The following is a 25,410-nucleotide window of genomic DNA, read 5'->3' on the forward strand; positions in this document are numbered from 1 at the left end:
AGACAAGGTCTTACTATGTTGCCCAGGCTGGTCTCAAACTCCTGGGCTCAAGCGATCCTCCCACATTGGCCTCCCAAAGTGCTGGGATTACAGGCATGAGCCCTTGTGCCCAGCCTTACTCCTGTCTCTTTAAAACGACAAAAACACAAGAATCAACCAACCACTCATTCAACTGTTTGTGTAAGGTGCTGCAGTCACGGCTTCTGATTTTGGAATTTGTCAGATGATAGACCATGAAGAGATGAGCAACCAGCGAACAGACAAATGACAAGGGAGGACTGCAAATATAGAAACAGATAAGCCACGGGCTGTGGCGTGGGGGCATTTGTTAGTTATGAATAAGAGACTGCTGGGTGTCATATTTAGCCAGCATGGGGCTGGTAAGTAAGCCTTCTGTCTGGATCAGTCAAGGATTCATCTTTGCTTTCCTCTCTTGAATGGCCCTGTCAAAACAGAACTTCAGGGCCCTAAGTGGCTCCCTGCCTATAATCCCAGCATTCTGGGAGGCCAATGCCACTGAATCACATGAAGTCAAAAGTTGGGGACTGGCCGGACCAACATGGTACAACCCTGTCCCTACTAAAAATACAAAAATTAGCTGGACATGGTGGTGCATGCCTGTAATCCCAGCTACTCAGGAGGCTGAGGCTGGAGAGTCACTTGAACCCAGGAGGCAGGGCTGAGATTGCACCATTGCACTCCAGTTTGGGCAACAGAGCGAGACTCTATCTCAACGACAAGAACAACAAAAACTTCAGCTGACCTTAAGTCAAGGGTCTTGTCAAAAATACTCAAGAGCCAGCTTTCAGTGGTTCCCACTGGCCAATTATGAGACAATGTAAGCATCGGGGATATAAAGTATATTAAATATGTTTAAATCCTCGAGTTTGTAATAGCACTTTAAAAATACTGATTGCCCAGCCTGGGCAACATAGCAACAACTTGTCTCTACAACAAATAAAAAAGGCAGGTGTGGTGGTCCTAGCTTCTTGATGGGGTACACTGAGGTGGGAGGATCACTTGAGCCCAGGAGTCTGAGGCTGCAGTCGGCTATGACTGTACCATTGCACTCTAGCCTGGGTGTCTGAGTGAGACCTATCTCCAAAATATAGATATAGATATATCTCTCTTTATATATTGATCAAAATGATCAATATATATAAAGCTCCTGAGTAGCTGGGACTACAGGTGCATGCCATCATGCCTGGCTAATTTTTCAAAATGATGTATTTTGATCAATATATACATTATTTTGAAAATTTATGAATAAAGAAAAGGAAACAAATATTTGTCCTGCCTTTCTGACAGGAACGATACCAAATAAAATGGTAGACGAAAGGAAATTTTTTTTCTTTATAGCAAATTTTCAGCTGATAAATGAAGGAATGAAAGAATTAGTTTTATTTATTTATTTATTTATTTATATTTTTTTGAGATAGATTCTCACTCTGCTACCAATTCTGGAGTGCAGAGGCACGATCTCGGCTCACTGCATCCTCTGCCTCCCAAGCAATTCTCCTGCCCCAGCCTCCCAAGTAGCTGGGATTACAAGTGCCCACCACCACACACAGCTAATTTTTGTATTTTTAGTAGAGAAGGAGTTTGCCACGTTGGCCAGGCTGGTCTTGAACTCCTGACCTCAGGTGATTCGCCTGCCTCAGCCTCCCAAAGTGTTGGGATAACAGGTGTAAGTCACCGCTCCCAGCCAGAATGTCAGAATTACAATATCACTATTTTCTAATTGTTAATGAATGAATAAATCTAGAGATTAATCGTCAGTGGCTACTAACGTCATGAAAAAGATAGTTTCTCGTCAATTTTGTGCCTCCCGATAGAACAACACAATGAAATGAACGCCTGTGCCAGCAAAAAAACTGAACTGGATACAAGTGAACCAGATCCAACTACCAATTTCTAGGAAATGGAACTGAGGAACATGTCAAATGATACAGATTATGAGAAATTCTACAGAATAAAGTGCCCAATTACTAAAACAAATGAATTATAATTAAAGAAAAATGGAGAAAGCCAAAGAGACTTTATGAGACATACTACCCAGTTGCAAGGTGTGGGTTCAAACAAACTGTAAAAAATCTTATTAAAATATTGATAATTGCCAACTTGAACACTAGTGAGATATTTGATGATCTTTAGGAATTATTAACATTTTAATTTTAATCTTTCAAGGTGGAGTCTCGCTCTATTGCCCAGGCTGGAGTGCAGCAGAGATCTTAGTTCACCGCCACCTCTGCCTCCCAGGTTCAAGTGATTCTTTTGCCTCAGCCTCCTGAGTAGCTGGGACTACAGGTGCATGCCATCATGCCTGGCTAATTTTTTTAATTTTTAGTAGAGATCGGATTTCACCATGTTGGCCAGGCTCGTCTTGAAATCCTGACCTCAAGTGATCCACCCGCCTTGGCCTCCCAAAGTGCTGGGATTACAGGCGTGAGCCATTGTGCCTGGCTTATTGTTAACTTTTCAGATATGCTAATGGTATCATGGATAAGTGTGTAAGCAATCAAGTTTTTATTTTTTAGGGAGACAAATGGAACTATGCATCATTTAGATGAATTGTACAAAATCTAGAATTTGCTTTAAAATAATAGGAGAGGGGATGGAGAGGGATGGGTTGAGGTCTTCATAAAGCAAGATTAGCCATGAGCTAATAATTGTTGAAAGTGGTCCATGGGCTCATGAGAGTTTAATATTTTCCGTAACAGAAAAGTTTAAAAAGCTGGGAGTGGTAGCTCACTCCTGTAATTCCAGCACTTTGGAAGGCCGAGGTGGGCGGATCAAGAAGTCAAGAGATAGAGACCATCCTGGCCAGCATGGCGAAACCCCGTCTCTCCTAAAAATACAAAAATTAGCTGGGCATGGTGGCCCACACCTGTAGTCCCAGCTACTCGGGAAGCTGAGGCAGGGGAATCGCTTGAACCCAGGAGGCGGAGGTTGCAGTGAGCACCATTGCACTCCAGAGGGATACTTGGTCTAAAAAAAAAAAAGTTTAAAAACATTCATTGGCCAATCTATCTGTCCATTTCTTTTAATGTTAAAAACATTAATTATTAGCAATATATTAACATGAAGTCTCACTTTCTTGATTCACCCAGTCCGTTTCATGGGAGACGGGGCACTTTGTCTTGGCTGTTAGAAAACCTAGATTCTAATCCATTCAGCAGCCTAGTGACTTGGGAACTTCAGTCCTCTGAGTCTCCCTGTACTCCGTTGGAAAATGAGAGATGGGGATGATTTCTACCATCCTGCCCGAAAGCTGACAGTTGCAGTGACTAAGAGATTTGGGTCCTGCGGTCTGACTGTCTAGGTTGGAATCGAGCTTCCCCCTAGGTATAACTTCGGGTAAATTTACTTCATCCCTCAGGGCTTCATCTTCCCGTTTTGTAAAATGTAAGTAACAACAGCGCTGCCCACAAAGGGTTGTTGTGAAGATTACATGAACGATTTCAGGCGTTCATTCCACCAACACTGAACACCTGCTCTCCAGCTCTGGGAGGGGAATGTGGTGGAGTGGCAAAGAAAATATCGGGGCCGAGCTGTTTAGAGTCTAAAGGGAGAGCCCAGATCACATACGCTAAACACTAAATAAGTATTTCAAAATAGCTAGAACTGAGACGAAAATACAACGCAGCAATTTGATGGACAGCAACTTCGAGAAAGGTGAGCTGCAACATTAACCAGGCTGATCTGGGACAGTCTGGCAGAGGTGACATCTGAACCCCACCTGACTTAGAGGACGTCAGCTATGGATCCGGGTTTCCATGTGCAGCAGCGGTTCTCAACCCAGGTGACTGCAGCCCTCTAAACCTCCCTCCACTTTTGTCAGCGTCCGGGGATGTCTGGTTGCCACCACTGCGGATTGCTGGGTTTGTTCCCGTATCTAGTGGGTATAGGCTAGGAACACCGCCCGGTATCCTACAGTGCACAGGACACCCCAACCCCCCAAATTAGCCGGTCCATAGATGAAGAGAGAAGAGCAGGGGCAAGGGTCCTGCAGCATTCAGAAAGGAGCTTGCTGTGTTCGGAAAACTCAAAATCCAGTGTGGCTGAGTGAGGATGGTGAAGAATGAGGTGGACGGGGCTAAACTACGGAGCACTTTTCAGGGCATGGTGAGGAATTTGGAATTATCCCCAAAGCAGTGGGAAGCCCTTGGAGAATTTTAAACAGAAGGGGAAGGTAACCCATGTGAAACGCTTTGCATATATAAGCGCTCAGTAAATAGTGTCTATTATTAATATTATTATCACTTGTGTCTTCCCTACTTTGCTCCAGACCCGGCCCTTGCCTCAGCGCGGCCGCAGTGACTCCTCCTGTCCAGCAGAGGGCGCCAGCCGACACTTGGCCACCGGCCGCCCGGGGCGGGCCTCCTCTTGCCGTCCCCTTCCTCGTCTTTTCCCCTCAGGAGAAGTCGGGAAGGTGGCGGCGGTGGCGGTTGTCCCGGCTGGGCTGGTTGGTGTGGCTCGTCAGCCCGCGCACCGCAGCGCCTGCGCCGCGTCGAGCCCAGTAGAGCCGAGCCGCGGCGGCCGGGTCCGGCGCGGGCGGCGTGCGCTGACGGAGGGCGGCGGCCGCGGCCAGGGCGGCCCGTGGGACCGCGGGCCCCCGGCGCAGCGCCGCCCGGCTCCCGGCCCTGCCGGCCTCCTCCCTCGGCACCGCGGCCATGGCGGCCAGCGCGAAACGGAAGCAGGAGGAGAAGCACCTGAAGATGCTGCGGGACATGACCGGCCTCCCGCACAACCGAAAGTGCTTCGACTGCGACCAGCGCGGCCCCACCTATGTGAACATGACGGTCGGCTCCTTCGTGTGTACCTCCTGCTCCGGCAGCCTGTGAGTGCGGGGCGGCCGGGCGGGTGTCGGGCCCTTCCCAGGAGGTGGGGGAGCGGGCGGCAGGGCCGGGATCCTGCCAGGGCCGGGGAAGCACGGGGCGGCGTGGGAGGAGGTCGGGGGCGGCCGTTGGGCGCCGGCGGGCGGGCGCGGCGTGGGAGGCTGCGGGCTGGATGCTCCGGGCCAGGGCAGCCGAGCTAGGATGCGCTTTCGGTTTTGCCGGGTGAGGGTTGACGCTCTGGGCAGCCTTCGTGGGTGGGACGTGGGCGGGGTTGGGGTCAGGGAGGGGGCGGCCGGGGCGAGCCTCCCGGGTCTCCGCGGAGCCTGCGGCCGCCGCCCTCACTCCCCAGCTCCCCGGGGCGCCGGGCTGTGGAGGGAAGACGCTGGGAGGCCGGGGAGGTCCGTGCGGGTCCTTTGTGTGCCCCGCCTCTCAGCGGCCCGGGCGCGGCGGTGCGGAGAGAGGCACCTGCCGGGCGCCGGCGCAGGGGGTCGGAGAAGCGGGGGTGGGAGGAGCAGGGACGCCTCGCCGGTGCCTTTTTTCCTGGATCGAGGGTATCTAGGTAACTGGAAGAAAGCAGACACTTCGGAATAGTAGCAGGATGAAAACATCTTCATGGCAGATATCTGAAGCCCCAGGGAAAAGTTCGAAAGGATTAATTGCGAGAGAAGGAGGCAGAAGAGCAGATTTGAAGTCGTGGGGTTTTACTTTTATGGTCCAAAGAGAGTGTTGAGGAGTTTGGGGAAACTTTTAATGGCAATAAAGTACAGACTAGGAGCTGTATCATTCTAAATATGATGGAGGTATCTGTGAGACTTATCTGTATCTGTTTTCAATACCCAAGTGCCCTGGCTATACATAGAAATGAGGAGATCTAGCTAGTCAGCATGTTTTCAGAAAGACACTACCGTCCTGAGTTACTGGGATGATTCGTGTTTGTTCTTCTTTGCTTCATTAAGCTTTATTTTGATAAAGATTTTTATTGCCGTACAATTTCATTTGGAAAATTTGCAGGTAGTTTCAGAATTGATAAAATGCCTTTATGTTACTGATTATCTTGTATTCAAAGTTGCAACGTGGCAGTTGCTAAGTATTCTTAAAACCTTTGCTTGTAAGATTAATACTCAGACAAAGCATATAATACTTTATGTGGGAACACTGATTTCTTAGAAAATGCAGAACATGCCCAGTCATATACTGTTTGCTTTCTAAAGTTGGGCAAAGAGGCATTATTAGTATTACATGAGTATTACTTCTTCAGCGGACATTTTTTGGGTGCTTATTAGGTTGTGTAAAGCCCTGGGGTGTGCTAATATAGCTAAGTTTTGTTCTCTTGGTTCTTACAGTCTAGTGGGGATGCATAAGTAAGAAAAAGAGTCATAGGCAAATACTGTGCTGAGCATTTAAATTGTTTGAAAGGAGAGACTTCACGGTTACTTTTAGGCTGTGTAATCAGGCAGACACTCTGGGAAGTTGCCAGTTAGTGATATTCTTGAATTGCTACAGAATCACAGAGCTAGGTGATATCAAAGATGTAGTCTGGTTCGTGCATTTCGTTTACAGAAAAAGAAGTAAAGCTAGAAAGTTGTTACTTAGGTTGGACAACGTTGGAGACAATAGAACAGTTTTAATTGTATTTGATTTTTATTACATGCTTAAGAGGTATGTCCTGCTTTTATGAAACACAGGTCCTTTAATGCATTTAAAGTATTTGGTGTGAAAAAAATACGTATATCTACAGCTCTGGATTTCTGACATTTCTGTGTAGTCCTTGTAAGTACAGCAGCAAATATGTAATATCATGGAAATATTTTCCAATTTCTTCCTAGATACCACATTTCAACATTTTATATAAAAGGATATCTCAGTATAATGATAGTTGTCTATCTTAATGAAATTTAATCTGTAGCCGATAGGACTTCATTTCTCTATTGAGTTCCTCAAATATTTATTGGCCACTTGTCCTGTGTCATATACTGTGGGAGGCACTGGAGTACCTGGATCTTAACTGTACTAGGGAGCGTGCTTTCTAAGTATGTAAACACATGGTACTAGGTACACATGGCTTTGAATTCTGTCTCCAAGTATTATGCGGTATTTAGAATGCCACTCAATCTATTTGAGCTTGAGTTTTCTCATATATGAAACAGTGAGGATAAGATTTCCCTTGTAGGCTTTGGATGTAGATTTCTTTTCATTATTAAAAATAATGTATAATAAGTGCCCCATAGATGAGAAGCATCAAGGGAGAAGACATTCCATGAGTAAGGGAACAGTACTGTATGTGAAAGATAGTAAATGAGAAATATCCTCATAAAAATCTATCATTTTGGATTTTATGGTTGTAACTCAAAACCGGAATCAAATTGGTTTAAAAATACGAAGGGTTTATCGATTAATTTTAAGGTAAAGCTATCCAGTGGTTTAATAATAATGCGTAGATTTTCCTCATTCAAGTATGGTAGTCCCCAGCTCCTGGGGCATACTGCCTTAATTATGTCATTGGTCCAGCACTTCCAGGAGTTCTGCATTTCTTTCTGATTGGGTTAGCTTAAATCATGTTACAGCTGGACACATGTTCTACTTTATTGTCACAAGGATTCCCAAATAGATTTCTCAAATCTGAACTCTAGAATTCTTGGGATGTAGGGAATGAAGACTGAAATGGCAGCCATCAAATGTGTACAGTAGAACACTCAAGAGACAACAGCTGCTGAAGATTTTTTTCTTTGACAAGCACTAATGCAGGAACATAATTTAGGAAGAATAATATAACTTGGGTTTAATAATTATGTATTTGCTGTTTAGATGACATGGTATAATTGAAAGAATGTGAATTTTGAAGTCAGATTTTGACAATGCTACTAGCTTCATGACTTAGGGCAAGGCATTAAGCTAGGCCATTATGTGCAGGTTGGCCTAGACCCATCCTCTTAGCCTCAGTTTCTTTATTTGTGATAAGAAGATAACATATAGCTCAGGTTTGTTAAGAGGATTAAATGATACTTATTGAGCACCTACTGTATTTGAGGATAGGGCTAATCAGTGGAGTTAGAGATACTGAAATAAGGCATGCTAACTGCCATTCCTTGATTTACCTGGAAAATATGAATCATAGCAAATAGTATCCACTGTCATGAATTCTAAATTTTAGGATAGTGGCATCCCTTCTATCATTTATAGTAATATCTTTTTAAAAAGTAAATTGAACTAGTATCTTATTGTTAATGTTACCAGGCTTGGAGCTAATCTTTCCTGTTTCTTTTTTTCCAGATGACTCTCCTGTATGCTTGAATGATGTTCTTTCAGAGTGTATAACTGAATTTAGATTGTGAACCTTTAGAATAGAGCAGGGATTTATACTCATAATTCCTTTTTAAGATACTTTGATGTGGCCACATTCCATTAGGTATTTTGATAATGTAATGTTTCAATTTAGAGTAAGTGGCCAAAATATTTGATACTTTTTCTTTTTTTTTTTTTTTTTGAGAGGAGAGTCTCACTCTGTTGCCCAGGCTGGAGCACAGTGTGCGATCTTGGCCTACTGCAACCTCTGTCTCCCAGGTTCAAGCCATTCTCCTGCCTCAGCTTCTCAAGTAGCTGGGATTACAGGTGCCCACCACCATGCCCACCTAGTTTTGGTATTTTTAGTAGAGATGGGGTTTTGCCATGTTGGTTGGCCAGGCTGGTCTTGAATTCCTGATCTCAGGTGATGCATCACCTTGGCCTCCCAAAGTACTGGAATTACAGGCGTGAGCAACCTTGCCTGGCCTTGATACTTTTTCAGTCGTGAAGGACACATTTTTAATTTTAAGCAAATGTTTATTAAGTGCCAGTTACCAGCTGATGTGCTAGAGATATAACAGTTAAAGTATTTATTGAAAAAAATAAAAACTGTTTGAATGCTAGCTGTGTGACAGACATTCTAGTAACAGTCATATGAGGAAGGTGCTATTATCCAAACTGAGCTTTAAGTTGTAAAATTAGTACTCACTCTTAGTGTTTTGCTGTTATAACCTGCTAGAAGTTGGGATCTGGAACTTTGCTGATTCCACCACCAGAGAATGTATGGTTACCATGGTTATTGTAAATTGTTGTGAATTCTATATTTTGGAAATTTAAATGGTAGATTCTACTTCATTGTGTTTTAAATAGCAGAATAGACTTTTTTTTTTTTGAGATGGAATTTCATTCTTGTGGTCCAGGCTGGAGTGCAGTGGTGCGATCTCAGCTCACTGCAACCTTTACCTCTCAGATTCAAGTGATTCTTTTGCCTCAGCCTCCCAAATAGCTGGGATTACAGGCATGCACCACAATGCCCGGCTATTTTTTTTTTTTTTTTGTATTTTTAGTAGAGACGGGGTTTCACCATGTTGGCTAGGCTGGTCTCAAACTTCTGACCTCAGGTGATCCACCTCCCTTGCCCTCTGAAAGTGAGCCCCCATGCCCCACCCAGAATAGATATTTTATGATGCATCATAAATGTTTGTTTTATGGCTTTGCCATGCCTTTTATTATTTTTGAGGAACTTCTTAACTCCAAAATGTGTGTTCTTATTTTTGAGTTTTATTGAGAAGATTTGGTGGGAAGATGGTGGCATTCCATCAGCAATTCTTTTGAATTTGTCACATCCATACTACCATGTGCCGTTAATTTTCTTGCTATTTTTTATATTTGAACTCTAATTAGATGCTCTCATTCTATGCACTCAGGATTGATAGCAGATAAGTTAATTAAAAAAATTCAGTTAAAGCAAGCAATCAGTAAAAAAGAGAAAAAATATATACATACACACATACATATACATGTATCTATTATATGTAGATATATATATATATTTAGCACATGTAGTTTTTTTTTTTCGTTTGGGTTTTGTAACAGGCTCTCTATTGCACAGGCTGGAGTGCAGTGGCAATATCGTGGTTCACTGCACCCTTGACCTTCCTGGGCTCAGGTGATCCTCCGACTCAGCTTCCCAGGTACCTGGGAATATAGGTGCGTGTACCATGCCCAGCTAATTTTTGTATTTTTTTATAGAGACAGGGTTTTACCATTTTGCCCATGCTGATCTCCAACTCGTGGCTCAAGCAGTCCTCCCACCTTGGTCTTCCAAATTGTGGGGATTACAGGCGTGAGTTACTGTGCCCTGCCTCAAGATTACGTTTTAAAATTTTAACATATAACTGTTAGTTTGCTGGCATGTAAGACTTTGAATATAGATCCATTGATTAGATTCTTTGTCTTCTAATATAACCCAGACTCATGCTGTGCTATTTGTGATTTTTAGCATTTTAATGTACTTATAAAACAGTTTGAATACTGAATTCTTCTAGGTTTTTATGATTTTTTTTTTTCTCACAGTCTTTTACAGTTCTTTTTTTGTGGTCAAATAACAGCTTATCCTAGTGACTTGTTTTAGTCTCTAAAATACTTAGTTTACATGGAAACAGTTCTTCTCCAGTTCTTCTCACTTGTGTCAATGTTTTATATGACATTCATTTAAACCATATACTCACTAAGTCCGATACCAACTGTATTACCAAATACTATACCAAGCAAAATTTGATAAGCATGAAACTTACTCTCCTAAGAGAGGAATAGGAGAGAGTGGCCTTCTAGCCATGAATGTTCATTGTGTAGTAGGCATTAACTTTAGCTTTTTCAGAGGGAAGGAGAAATAGAGATTTAACCAGCAAATTGGATAAGAAGGACTCTTCTGTTTAGTGCTGTGGGTACCTTTTATACTGGGAAAACTCCAGCATTCAGGGCATGGTGACATCATTTGACCATAACTGGGTATGAATGTATCATTTCCATATTAAGGCTTTTTCTGTTACTCATTCATCCATAATTTTTGGCATGTGATTTTTAAACACTGGCCCTTAGTTTCAAAGTGGATAAAATACAGTTTAGATTAAATTTACATTAAATTTTATAATATTATTAGTGCATTATGAACAAAAATAATTAAAATATTGTTTTAAAGGAACTTGCTGAGCCCTGGATCTCTATTTGAAAATCATTGCCTCTTTAGAAACCTCTGTATCTGTTCTGATAGCATTCTTTGGAAAACAGGCAAATCTCCATATTTGATATTTTCCGTCTTTTCTATGCAGCATGCATTATGCTCAGATTTGTGAGAAACTCCTGTGGGAATATTCAGGACTAGGTGTTATTACCCCCACCCCCCATTTTTTTCTTCACTCCATAATGCATTTTCTATTTCAAATCAAAGTGATGATTGTCTAGGGAAATACAACTTGGATACCTTTAATGTATATAAGAACGTTTTTAAATCATTTATAACTTTGAGTACTTATATTAGTAGCATGTTCCTTCTGACATCCTTTACAACCTTACACATGAGAACTATTGCTGAAGACACCTGATTGAACATTAGAATGAAATTCATGAACTAACTATACAGTGGGGACAGGAAACTTACGTGAATTGTTTTTTGTTTGAGTTAGAACATACTTTGCTCAAAGACTTCTAACTAAGTAGCAGTCTTTTTGATTGACACCATACATGTTTTGTAGAGGGAAGGAGGTCGTAATTATACCTTACTTTTATTCTGGTTGCTTACTGTAGGAGGAATGTTAACTAACTGGAGCATGCTCCAAGGAATGTAATCAAGATGGTAAAGAAGTTTGAAACTATGTATTAGAGGAACATTTGCAGGAACCAAAAATGCTACTAGCTAAAGAAGGCGAGATTCTACAGTGGGAAGCTGTACACATGATCGCTGTCATTGGGTAATTTAAGGTATTGGGAGAGGTAATAGATTTATTTTTATGACTCTAGGGGGAGATACAACACCAGCGTTTGTACATTATGGAGAAACTGTTTATGTTTAGAAAAGGAAGAAAGAATTTTCCTTACAATTGTTGGATTCCAAGAATTTTTGTCTTTTTCCGTGTTTCTTTTTTTAAAAATTTTATTTTATTTTCGAGTTGGAGTCTCGCTCTGTCTCCCAGGTAGGAGTGCAGCGGTGCCATCTCAGCTCACTGCAACATTCATCTCCCAGGTTGAAGAGACTCTCCTGCCTCAGCCTCTCTGTTAGCTGGGATTACAGGCATGAGCTGTAATGAACTTCCTTTAATATGATCAGATGTTTCAGCTCCTTTTTTTTTTTTTTTTTTTTTGATGGAATTTCACTGTTACCCAGGCTGGAGTGCAATGGCACGATCTCGGTTCACTGCAACCTCTGCCTCCTGGGTTCAAGCAATTCTCCTGCCTCAGCCTCCCGAGTAGCTGGGACTACAGGTGCGCACCACCATGCCCAGCTATTTTTGTATTTTTAGTAGAGACGAGGTTTCACCATGTTGACCAGTATGGTCTCGATCTCTTGACCTCGTGATCCACCTGCCTCGGCCTCCCAAAGTGCTGGGATTACAGGCGTAAGCCACCGTGCCTGGCCTTTTTTTTTTTTTTTTTTTTAATAAACTGTTTCTGGGTACTTTTTTAATCATCTGCTCTGGAAGTGCTGCTTTCTAGGTCTGCTGTGCAGCTCTCATACCGGAACTTTTCTTCTACCTTCATTCTGGAAATTCCCTTCACCTGTAACCTATGTTAGATGCACTTTTTCAAGGACCCCCACATTTCCATGGTTCTCCTGATGAAAGGTGAATGAGAGGTCATTTTTGAAAGCCACAAAGCTGAAAATGTTTTATTCTGCCCTTATTTTTAAACTTAGTTTGTCTACACTCACAAAGGTGAAGAAAATACTTTACCCTTGGAACTTCTAATGTATTGCTCAGTTGTCTTCAAACCTTCAGTGCTGCTGTTGAGAAGTCTGATGCTGTTCTTATTACTGATTCTTTCTGACCCACTTTTTTTCTTCCCTCTTTTGGAGTATGTAAGATCTTTTATTCCTGCTGTTCAGAACCTCATATTGAAGTATTTTGGTGTAGGTCTTTTGTTCAATGTTTTAGGCTTTTTTTTTTTTTTTTTTGACTCTGTTTGGAAACTCAATGCTTTTTATAGTTCAGACATATTTTTTCCAGTCTTCTTTTTTGGGGAATATAAAAGCCTGTGATGCCACTGTTCTGGAAGCCAAGTTGAGGGAGGTGACTGTCATTCTGTGTGTTCAGTCTTAGATAATCCTCCAGTTTTTAACATGGTCTTTAGCAATGTTTGAGTTTGGAGTCTCTGTGCTATAACCTCTTTAAACTTTTCTTCAGACTTCTGCCTAGGGCTGATGGGAGTTTGCTTTTGACTGTTGAGAAGCTGGAATGTCTAATGATTTCTGACCCCACTTTAGCCCCCACCCTGTATCCAGTTCCTTCAGTAAATCTTCATAGGCCCTGTGGTGGGAATCAGTTTCCATTTGGCTTCTCCCACCTTTGCAAGAGCTTTTGTTTTCACTTTCTCTTCAAAGTCAATCACTGCTATAGGATATAACACTGCAGGTATTTTTTTTTATTTTTTATTTTTTTCAGACAGAGTCTCGCTCTGTTGCCAGGCTGGAGAGCAGTGGTGCGATTCTGGCTCACTGCAACCTCTGCCTCCTGGGTTCAAGCCGTTCTCCTGCCTCAACCTCAGGAGTAGCTGGGACTGCAGGCACGCACCACCATCCCAGCAAATTTTTTTGTATTTTTAGTAGGATGGGATTTCATCATGTTGGCCAGGATGGTCTCAATCTCCTGACCTATTGGATCCGCCTGTCTTGGCCTCCCAAAGTGTTGGGATTACAGGCGTGAGCCACTGCACCCAGCCTTTTTTTTTTTAATTTTCCAAATTTTGTTATTAGAGAACTGTCGTGTGCTTTGGGCCCCTCTCTTGTTCTCTGACCCTGTCTCTTTATTTATTTTAATTTTTGTGGGTACATAGTAGGTGTATGTATTTATGAGGCACACAAGATATTTTGATATAGGCATACAGTGTGAGATAAATGCATCATGATAACCCTCTGTCTCTTGTGGGCAGAGGAACCTTCGTGTTCCTTTGCTGTCATTTCATGGGGTGGGGGTTTGGGGATGTGAAGACATTTAGATTTTGTCTACCACTTTTAACTAGAATGACTTAAATAGGTTTAAATCATAACCTGAATATTATGTTTTAGATGCTTGTTCTAGGTGTTTCCCAAAAACCCAAAATAACAATTGGGATTTATATCATGCTTATTATTATATATGGAAAGCTAAATATATTCAGTTTTTTAATGTTGGACTCTGGCTAGACAAATATTTTGGACTAGCCAACATATACAGTGTCTTGGCATCAATAGTTTGTAGATTTGATAACCTACTAAAGGCATCTTCCATCTGTTCTAGATTTTAAATGTATTATTTTATACTATGAAACATAAGTAATATTTTTAGTAAATAATCAGGATGGGCTAGATCTAAATGTCAACTTTATTACTTTCTGCCATTATTATTAGCAACCACATAAACTTCCACAGGTTATTAAAAATATTTTAACCAGCTTCTCCCCCCAGCAGGAGAAAAACAATTAATAAAACTAAATAAGCTTTCCTACTTACTCATCCAGCACAGATTGTTATGTGAATTGAACAAATGGCTATTTGCAAGATTGTTTGAGGCCTAGTTAAGAGCAGCATACTGATGGACATATGGAATGAGTCACACCATCTGGTTATAGTCATACCTGGGTGGTGGTCATTAAAACTAAATCTCCTGGGGATCTGCAAATGACTTAATTACACTACAAAAACATACTGGGCTGCACCAATAGGTTACTTTGAACTTCTTGAAACCAGTTAACTTGCAAACATATTTTCAAAATATCAAAACTGCAGTTATTAAGTGTGGATTTTTTTCTTGTTTGTTTGTTTACTACAAACCTGAAGACTTAAAATGTGTATATTAGGATCTGGAATGGGTGATACTTCAGTATTGGCCCTATAAAAGTAATGTGGTTTACTTACCCAACACTTTCATCCAATAGTTATGACTAATATCATTACAGAAAAGTGTTTTATAAACACCGAGTTCACCCTGCAGCTAGACGAGCCTTAGTAAGAAAGGGAAGTGACACCAGGTTCCAGAAATAAATCTTAAAAATATTTGTTTTGATTTATGAAGGACACTTAAATGGTCAAATTTGGTAGGTGAAGATAGTCTGCTAATGATAAAAAATTTAATTAGTGTGAGAATTTTGGTTACTATAGAAACATGAAATCAGGGCTACAGTTTTTATTTCTTAAGTTAACATACATTGTAATTTTTTGGTATACGGTTCTATAAATCTTAACATATGTGTAGATTCATGAAGCCACCACTAAAATTAGAACATCACCCCAAAAAACTCTTAGGCCTTGTTTTTCCTCACCTCCTGGCAATTACTGATCTGTTCTTCCAACACTACAGGTTTTGTCTTTCCAAGAACGTTGTGTAAATGGACTCATAACTTTTCTAGATTGCCTTTTTTCATTCAACGTATTATCTTAAGATTAATCCAAGTTAGTTGTCATTTATTTTAATAGTTTTTTCTCCATATTGCTGAGTAGTATTTCATTGCTTTTTTGTTTTTCCACTGCCCATTTGAGGAGTTTCTAGTTCTTGAGATATATGTGAATAGAAATGCTGTAAATGTTTATGCACAGGTTTTTGGCTGAACATAAGTTTTCATTTCACTTGAGTAAATATCTAGGGCTAGGTTGTATGGCAGATAATGTTTAATTTTATTAAAACATTGACAAAGTTTTTTGGTTCGGTTTTGATTTTCCCTTTTATTAGTAGAATTCCATTTTCTTTTAAGGTCACAGTTGAAATTGTACTATTGATAACATTACAGATTTAATCAACATTTTAATCTTATATTAATATGGGGCCTTTAAAAATACAAAGTAGTCTCATTTAAGTGTTTTTTTTTTTTTCTTTTTTTTTTTTTGAGACAGAGTTTTGCTCTGTGGCCCAGGCTGGAGTGCAGTTGTGCAATATCAGCTCACTGCATCCTCTGCCTCCTAGGTTCACATGATTCTCCTGCCTCAGCCTCCTGAGTAGCTGAGATGACAGGCATTTGCCACCAGATTTTTATATTTTTAGTAGAGATGGAGTTTCGCCATGTTGGCCAGGCTGGTCTCAAACTCCTGACCACAGGTGATCTACCAGCTTTGGCCTCCCAAAGTGCTAGGATTACACGCATGAGTCACCACACCCACCTCATTTAAATGTTATTGTTGGTAAACTGTTCATTTGATCTCATTACTTATATGCAAGAACTGTTAACATTTTGGAGTATTTGTTTTTTTTTCGTATTTAAAAAAATGGTATGAGAATATTATATAATTTTTATCTGAAAAAATTAAAGCACAAGTGTAAGTGTGCATAATGTCATACTTTTAAAAATTGCCATTTAATCACTTCCTTTTTGGTGTTTCTGATATTTTCCTATTATGAATAATGTTTGGTGAACATCTTGTACATAGGTGGTCAGCTATATATAGAATTCTTTGTTTAGAATTGATTCCCAAAAGTGGCATAGCTGGGTCAAATGACAGTAATGAGATTCTTAATAAAAAATGGTGAGTTTATCCCACTGTCGGTGTTTGAGACTACTCATTTTTTTGGCAGGGAGGGGTGGGGGGGGCAAGACTACTCATTTTCTTTGCATCTCATCACTCTGAATGCTACTTAAGACATTCATGGAATCAGTCTTCAGCTTTTTCTCAGACTCTTCTAAGCATGTAAAATCCATGTACAAAGCTTCGGAAGGCTAAAAAATGAAAAAGGCTTGTATAGCCTCGGATTGAGAATATAGTTAATCTCGCTGGATAAATGGAATATAAAAGAACAGTTAGGGAAAGCAACATGAACACACATAAAAATTCCTTGTGGTTACTCAATTTATGTAATAAATGTAGCCTTGTAAAATTGTCTGTCATTTTGTAAATTGTATCTTATTTTGAATGTACTGAGAGAGAGCTCATTTAAATAAATCCTGTAATGAGTAACAAATCCTGTAACAGATTTCACTTGGGAAAAAATGTCCTTTCCTCGTTTGGTTATGAGTACATTCTGGTTGACTTGTTTCATAAGTTCAAAATTTTGTTCACTTATTTAGGTAGTATGAATACCTTCTTTGTGCATTAATAGACCCTGTGATATGGTAGGGATATATTTACACGCTGCACTGCATTTGTGAGACTACATATGTGTGATGTAACTAAAAAGAGGGTTAGCTTTATGAATTGCTGTTTCCTCACTGAACAGTTTGAGAAGTATACGGGTATAGTTGTTTGCTCCAAAATTTCCAAAACACAATCCTTTTAATAGTGTTTCATATTTCTTCATCAAAAAGTTTATTCTTTTGCGTTTTCCATTTTAAAAAAGGAGATATTACCAGAAAGTGGAAAGGTAAAGCCTTGTCTGGATTAAGGAGGAGGTGTCACAGAATAAGGAGAGACAGAGTTGCAAAGTGAGAGGGAAGTAGTAAAGGCATATGTTAATTACTTTTTAAATTGTTTTGGGACAAGGTAGAATGTAAATATTTTATCAAATGATTTAACCCTCCCTGAAAGTAGTGGATTAAGTGTTCTCATAATACTGATGAGTTGGAAACAAGAGTGTTGCACCGTGAGTAATAATGACTTTTCTTAAGTTTCACTTTGGAAAATTTATTTATTCACTTATTTGATATGGAGTCTACTCTGTTGCGCAGGCTGGAGTGCAGTGGTGCAATCTCTGCTCACTGCAACCTCTGCCTCCTGGGTTCAAGCGATTCTCCTACCTCGGCTTCCCAAGTAGCTGGGACTACAGACCTGTGCCACCGCGCCCAGATAATTTTTGTAGTTTTTAGTGGAGACAGGGTTTCACCACCTTGGCTAGGCTAGTCTCAAACTTCTGACCTCAAGTTTTTCTTCCACCTTGGCCTCCCAAAGTACTGGGATTAAGGCATGAGCCACCGCATCTGGCCACTTTTGGAAATTTGGAACTAATCCGTAGAGCTTTAATTTGTTCGAACTCCTGACCTCAAGTGATCTGCCCATTACGGCTTCCCAAAGTGTTGGGATTACAGACATGAGCCACCGCGCCTGGCCAAGTTTGAGAGTTTTACCAGAGTAAAATTTCATTAACTTACTTCTTCTTGTTCAGTCTTTATTTCCCTATTTTATGACAATAGAAGGAAAAAATCAGTATAAAATTTAAACAAAGCAAAGCAAAACAACAGCCAAACCCAAATTAACTTTTCCCTGCTTCGAAATATGAAACAAATGAAGTGTAACTTGTCTTAATTCAAATCATAATCTGAAAGATGACATTTATCTATGACAAGGGGGAGGGAGAAAAAGAAGCAGTGAATTGAGGAGGTTCTACTTAGTGTTTTGACAAAATTTTTTGACAATTTTTTTTTCTTTGAGACAGATTCTTGCTCTATCGTCCAGGTTGGAGGTCAGTGGCTCGATCTTGGCTTGCTGCAACCTCCACCTCCTGGGTTCAAGCAATTTTTGTGCCTCAGCCTCCTGAGTACCTGAGATTACAGGTGCATGCCACCACGCCCAGCTTATTTTTGTATTTTTAGTAGAGATGGGGTTTTGCCATGTTGGCCAGGCTGGTCTTTGAGTGATCCGCTCACCGTGGCCTCTCACAGTGCTGGGGTTACAGACATGAGCCACAGTCTCTGCCACCAAAATAGCATATATTTCTAGAATGTTATGTACCATATTTAATTATTCAAAATGTTCTCAGAATATTTTTAAAGACTTTTGGTAGATTTATTATTTTACATCATTATTAAATCTCTTAGCAAGCGTAATTACAAATTGACAAATTTTTAAAAAATATTGCTACAGTAATTGCTGTAAGACCCAGATTTCAAATGACACCTTTGTCAGAGGACATGGACCCCAAAGTAGTTTTATGGAACTTTGCATAGGTTACTTGTTACTTTGCATAGATTATTTGGCCATTATTCTTGCGGGTGGACCTGCTCACAAGATAGTTGGACAACATGTAAATAGTTATTTACTCTCTTTGAGTGCATTTCCACTCAGTTTTTCATGTGTGTTCAAACATCAAGATTAAGTCTTTTTAAGGCCATCCATACAGAAAAGGACTCAGGGTTGTAAAGGACCTTAAAAATCATTTAGTCGTGCATTCAGCAGTTTTTAAATCTCTTTCCCATGTCCCTGCGATTTCCTCTTGTACACTCACTGCCTTCTGAGGTAACTAAAAATGTTCTTTATTATAGATTCTTACTTGTTGAATTGATGGCACAATAGGACTTTACCAATTGGTTATCTCATTTTGTTACATTACTTTTCACATAGTTTTCTAAATTAGTCTTAAACTTACTTAAAAGTAACAACTGTTTGTTAAGGATATTTGTATAGCTCCAGTCTTAACATATCATTTTTGGTTTCTTAGGAAATTCAAAATATTAACGAATTAAAATTCTGTACTGTGGAGCTCTTCACATATATAGCCTTTTCTTACCATCAGAAACACACTAAAGCACTCTGCATCTCCTAGAAGCTCATGTGTCACAGTTACTTTGTGTTTAATAGGTAGTTAATTGAATTTATTGTTAAGTCTACTATTTAATGAGTCTAACCAAACTTACTTTAACATCTATTATGAAGCTTAATAGTTTAAAATAATTTAAAAATACTTGGAGTTTACAGAATGAAAACACTGTTTCAAGTTTGTATGTTGGTTAAAATGTTTTGAATTACTATATGTGTCATTTAAAAAAATGTATGTACTAGTAAATTTTGTAAAATATTTTATCTTTTAGGCGAGGATTAAATCCACCACACAGGGTGAAATCTATCTCCATGACAACATTCACACAACAGGAAATTGAATTCTTACAAAAACATGGAAATGAAGTAAGTATGTGTGTTTTAATTTTTTTTTTTTTTTTTTTTTTTTTTTGCAATTTTCAACTTTTTTGTTGGCAGTCATTTTAATAAGATTAATGAGTTGTTTAAATGTTGAATTTCGTGGTCTTAAAAAGGTTATTTTTGTATCCTATATTTAGATATTTTGGAATATTTAAAAATATATTTGGAATTAATCTCTAGTACATAAACACTTTAAATCTGAGGTGAAATGTATGTATTTCAAATTCTTCAGTCTTGAATATAAAAGGCATTTCAGAGTACATTGTTATTACAATTACTGTTAGTCTTCACTTTAAAAGTCAAAAAAGAGAAAGAGAATTTATTTTGTGATTTTTATATTAAACTTGTTAGGCTGTTGCTGTATGATCAGCTTTCACTTGAAGTCCTCTCCTTTATTTTTTCTAAATTTTTAACTTTGGATGTATATGTGATGTGTAATGTTTAGCAGGTATTCAGTAGGGAAGAGGTTAGTAGTTCTCAGTGGAAGCCAAGTGTCATGGGGAGCCAGGTGATACAAAGATTTGGTTGGAAGCTTTTTTTCTTCTTGCCTTTAATGGGCTTCCAGTAATTCCATTCTGTTTGCTTGTTTGCTTTTAGGTATATGTTTTGCTATTAGTAAAAGTTTTAAAACTTTTCTAATATTTTTAAAATTAATAAAATTAACAGAAAGTGGGCATTTTTTATAATCCTGGGGTAAGGATGAGCCAGTCAACCCAAGCTGATTAATAATAGCTATTATTATTTCACAGAAAAGTCTTATTTTCTAGAAAGGAATAAGTAGTACTTTAGTGGTACTTTTAGTTGCATCTTTGGTATCCGTAATAAACAAAAAATAAATATTGCGATTTTATAAGTTTTAATCTTCTCTTTGACCCTTAGAAAATATGTGCAAGCATTCTTTTTTTTTTTCTTATTTTTTTATTGCATTTTAGGTTTTGGGGTACATGTGCAGAGCATGCAATACAGTTGCATAGGTACACACATGGCAGTGTGTTCTGTTTGCTTTCACCCCTTCACCCACATTTGGCGTTTCTCCCCAGGCTATCCCTCCCCACCTCCCCCTCCCACTGGCCCTCCCCTTTTCCCCCCAATAGACCCCAGTGTTTAGGACTCCCCTCTCTGTGTCCATGTGTTCTCATTTTTCATCACCTGCCTATGAGTGAGAATATGCGGTGTTTCATTTTCTGTTCTTGTGTCAGTTTGCTGAGAATGATGTTCTCCAGATTCATCCATGTCCCTACAAACGACACGAACTCATTATTTCTGATTGCTGCATAATATTCCATGGTGTATATGTGCCACATTTTCCCAATCCAGTGTATCATCAATGGGCATTTGGGTTGATTCCATGTCTTTGCTATTGTAAACAGTGCTGCAATAAACATTCGTGTGCATGTGTCCTTATAGTAGAATGATTTATAGTCCTTTGGGTATATACCCAGTAATGGGATTGCTGGGTCAAATGGAATTTCTATTTCTAAGGCCTTGAGGAATCGCCACACTGTCTTCCACAATGGTTGGACTAATTTACACTCCCACCAACAGTGTAAAAGTGTTCCTTTTTCTCCACATCCTCTCCAGCATCTGTTGTCTCCAGATATTTTAATGATCGCCATTCTAACTGGCGTGAGATGGTATCTCAATGTGGTTTTGATTTGCATCTCTCTGATGACCAGTGACGATGAGCATTTTTTCATATGATTGTTGGCCTCATATATGTCTTCTTTCGTAAAGTGTCTGTTCATATCCTTTGCCCACTTTTGAATGGGCTTGTTTGTTTTTTTCCTGTAAATCTGTTTGAGTTGTTTGTAAATTCTGGATATCAGCCCTTTGTCAGATGGGTAGACTGCGAAAATTTTTTCCCATTCTGTTGGTTGCCGATTCACTCTAGTGACTGTTTCTTTTGCCGTCCAGAAGCTGTGGAGATTGATTAGGTCCCATTTGTCTATTTTGGCTTTTGTTGCCAATGCTTTTGGTGTTTTGTTCATGAAGTCCTTGCCTACTCCTATGTCCTGAATAGTTTTGCCTAGATTTCCTTCTAGGGTTTTTATGGTGCCAGGTCTTATGTTTAAGTCTTTAATCCATCTGGAGTTAATTTTAGTGTAAGGTGTCAGGAAGGGGTCCAGTTTCTGCTTTCTGCACATGGCTAGCCAGTTTTCCCAACACCATTTGTTAAATAGGGAATCTTTTCCCCATTGCTTGTTTTTGTCAGGTTTATCAAAGATTGTATAGTTGTGTTGCCTCCGGTGCTTCTGTTTTGTTCCATTGGTCTATATCTCTGTTTTGGTACCAGTACCATGCTGTTTTGATTACTGTAGCCTTGTAGTATAGTTTGAAATCTAGTAGTGTGATGCCCCCCGCTGTGTTCTTTTTGCTTAGAATTGATTTGGCTATGCGGGCTCTCTTTTGGTTCCATATGAAGTTCATGGTGGTTTTTTCCAGTTCTGTGAAGAAAGTCAACGATAGCTTGATGGGGATAGCGTTGATTCTGTAAATTACTTTGGGCAGTATAGCCATTTTCACGATATTAATTCTTCCTAACCATGAACATGGAATGTTTCTCCATCTGTTTGTGTCCTCTCTGATTTCGTTGAGCAGTGGCTTGTAGTTCTCCTTGAAGAGGCCTCTTACGTTCCTTGTGAGTTGTATTCCAAGGTATTTTTTTCTTTTTGTAGCAATTGTGAATGGCAGTTCGTTCTTGATTTGGCTTTCTTTAAGTCTGTTATTGGTGTAGACGAATGCTTGTGATTTTTGCACATTGATTTTATATCCTGAGACTTTGCTGAAGTTGCTTATCAGTTTCAGGAGTTTTTGGGCTGAGGCGATGGGGTCTTCTAGGTATACTATCTGTGCAAGCATTTTACACTTTGCCTTTCTTCCTAATACTTAGAAAGTCATATCTTAAAATCGTTTGCCTACTTGTGATGTCCATGTGCTTTTGGTTCTAAAATAGTGAGGAAATATAAATTCACAGCTATGAAATATATTTAAATACCTGATTTAAGGAAGAGAGCATATTTTGAAGTCTCCAAATTTTGCAATTGACAAATTATTTTGAGTATTCAGATTCCAGACTAGTGTGAATACATTATAAGAACGTGTAAAGCTGGATGAAAGGGTAGAAGGTTTTTAATGACAGTAAGCATAGAACAATATATATATTGATTAAAATACAATTTGAACTATTTGTATAAATTTTACAAGTAGGATTAACTTAACACTGCACACCTGAAGTTACTTTCTTAGAATATTGGCTTAGTGTGCAAAATTTTGGAAATTAGAATGGAATCAGAAATAAAGAATATTATTCTATTTTTAGATTTAAAATGTGACAATAGGTAAAACCAGAGTAAAGAAACTATGATAATGGCAGTTCATTGAAGAAGTCAAAATATAATCACATGTGAGATAAGGTTAGGTGGAGACTGTTACAAAAAATACCAAGATTGAAGGAGTATGTATTTTTAGTTGTGGTAGGAACATTGATCTACCCTCTTAACAAATTTTTAGCTGTGCAATATTGTATGCTTAACTATAGAGACAGTGTTGTATAGCAGATTTCTAGAAATTAATCATCTCGTATAACTGAAATTTTCTATCGTTTGAATTACAGCTGCTCATTTTATCCTCTGTCCCTGGTGCCCCGATTCTACTCTCTGCTTTTATGAGTTTGACTATTTTAGATACCTCATATAAATGGATTAAACAATATTTGTCAATCTGTGATTGGCATATTTCACTTAGTGTAATGTCCTCAAGATTCATCTTTATTGTCACATATGGCCAGATTTTTGAGGGAGTATTTTTTAAGGCTATAGCATTAAGGTAAATTTAGAATATATAAAATAAATAGTTGATTTAGGGGAACTCACTGTATCAGAAAGTAGAAGCAAAATATATGAAATGCATTCATGAATCTTAAGTCCTACAAAGAGGTATGCAGGTTGATAAACCACTCAAACCACTTACTATGACAATCGCTGTTACTGTGCTGGGCATTCTGGATGTGGTTATAGATGTGTAACACTGGCTTAGTGGATAGAGGGCTCCAGTTGGAGTGACAGATAAATAACATAATTGCAGCATGGTGTTAGATAAATAATGATAAGAAGTATCAGAAGTGGTATGGAGAAGGGACCTAGTCTTTTCGTGGGAAGGAGAGGATTGGGAAGACCCCCACGGAAGAAGTAACACCTTTGCTGGTTTTTGAGGGTAACTAGGACCTAAGCTGATAGTGGAAGTCACTGAAGGTGGAGCAAACAATACAAAAAGAAAAGGGAGACTTGCAATAGATTGCTAGAATATATACTGACCTTGTAAATGCTTGTTAAGAAAGACAAACATACCTTCTCATAGTGTACCAAAGGACATCTTAGAACCAAAATAATTGGACAGGTATATCTGTTTCTTTATAGTATTAACAGTATCTTTGTTTTTAAGTTTTTGAGAGGTGTTTAGAGGATGAAGATATGAAGTGTGAGATAGTTGCTACAGCTTTAGAACCAAATCTTTGTGGATTTCAAGTACAAGTGTTTTATTATCAGCTTATCTTTTTAAAACCTTTAAATCATAAGTATCACATTTGTAGGGAATAGTACCAGAATTTAAGTTTACATTTCAAAATAAGTTGCCATGTTTCTCTCGTCACCTTTCAGTAGTTTGGAAAGGACCATATTCAGTCACATAAGTTTTGGGTTAACAAGGTACTACCATACATCTTGTGCATGAATGAGTTCATGCCTGAAGAAGGGTATTTTCAAAACTAAAAGATCAGAAAATGTATTGGCTTTGGCAGCAGCCTTGGGTCTTTGACCCCCACCAGGGAGTTTTAGTACGCATGGGGGCATGTTTGGTTGTTGTCACTATTGGGGGATGTTGCTGGCTTAAGCAGGCAAGTGCCATGAATGATGAGTGACTTATAATGTTTTGAACAGAATTAACCTGCATGCCATATGCTATGAATGTTCCTCTAGACATTTATATATGGGAAACATCTGTGTATGATCATCTGCATATATAATTTAATTTGTCTTACATACTTGCATTATAGTTGAATATCCTATTGCCAAAAAAAAGTCCTGCTCCAAGCCCGGAATCAGAGTGGGGTGGGCTTCCAAGTTACAGAGCACACGGCATGGATATAATCACACAACTGATGGCAATACTAATTATATTTTAGTTATCAATGAAATATATATGTATTGGTCTGTATAGGTAGCTGTGGTAAGCAAATAATGTTATTACTATTTATACATATGCATAGAGACCATACTTTTTACAGAGTATATTATTACTTTATACAGAAAGTAATGACACAAATTGGTTTATAAATTTCTTAACTATTGCTTTAGTGTTTATAGACTTCTACAGTGTGTTTCGTCAAGCAGATATGTACATTATTAAGTTATAGAACATAATACGCCAGATGCTAGTAAAATATTTTGCATTGGAGCACTTTGTATTTATTTGATGAAGTAATTTTTTTGTTTTTTTCAAAACCAAAATGTTTCATAAAAAGTTTCCATGTATTTATTTTGTAATGCTTTCTTTTGTATCATACAGTTATTTTTAAAACAAATCTGTAGTGAACTTGGTACTGTGGCTCCCCTGTAATCCCAGTATTTTGGGAGGTGGAGGTGGGATGATTCCATGAGGCCAGTACTTGGAGGACAACCTAGGTAACAAAGTGAGATCCCATCTGTAGAAAAATTTAAAGATTAGCCAGGCACGGTGGTATACATCTATAGTCCCGGTTACTCAGGA

General features: G+C 39.1%; 1 protein-coding gene across 16 annotated transcripts in view; it reads left to right on the forward strand.

Annotated features, from left to right (window-relative positions):
• Nucleotides 1-4,416: 4,416 nt before the first annotated feature.
• AGFG1 (ArfGAP with FG repeats 1) overlaps nt 4,417-25,410 on the forward strand; it is a 73,090-nt gene continuing 52,096 nt past the window's right edge. For 14 of the 16 annotated variants that reach the window (XM_008999626.5, XM_008999627.5, XM_008999628.5 and 11 more), the window contains exons 1-2: nt 4,417-4,840; nt 19,539-19,632. In XM_008999626.5, the coding sequence (XP_008997874.1) occupies nt 4,674-4,840; nt 19,539-19,632 (261 nt within the window). In that variant the 5' untranslated portion in view covers nt 4,417-4,673. Of the gene's footprint in view, nt 4,841-4,954; nt 5,061-19,538; nt 19,633-25,410 lie in introns of those variants that run through there. The other 2 variants (XM_035305944.3, XM_035305942.3) reach the window with 2 other exon arrangements.

Source organism: Callithrix jacchus, chromosome 6 (assembly GCF_049354715.1).
Source record: "Callithrix jacchus isolate 240 chromosome 6, calJac240_pri, whole genome shotgun sequence".
Lineage (NCBI taxonomy): Eukaryota > Metazoa > Chordata > Mammalia > Primates > Cebidae > Callithrix > Callithrix jacchus.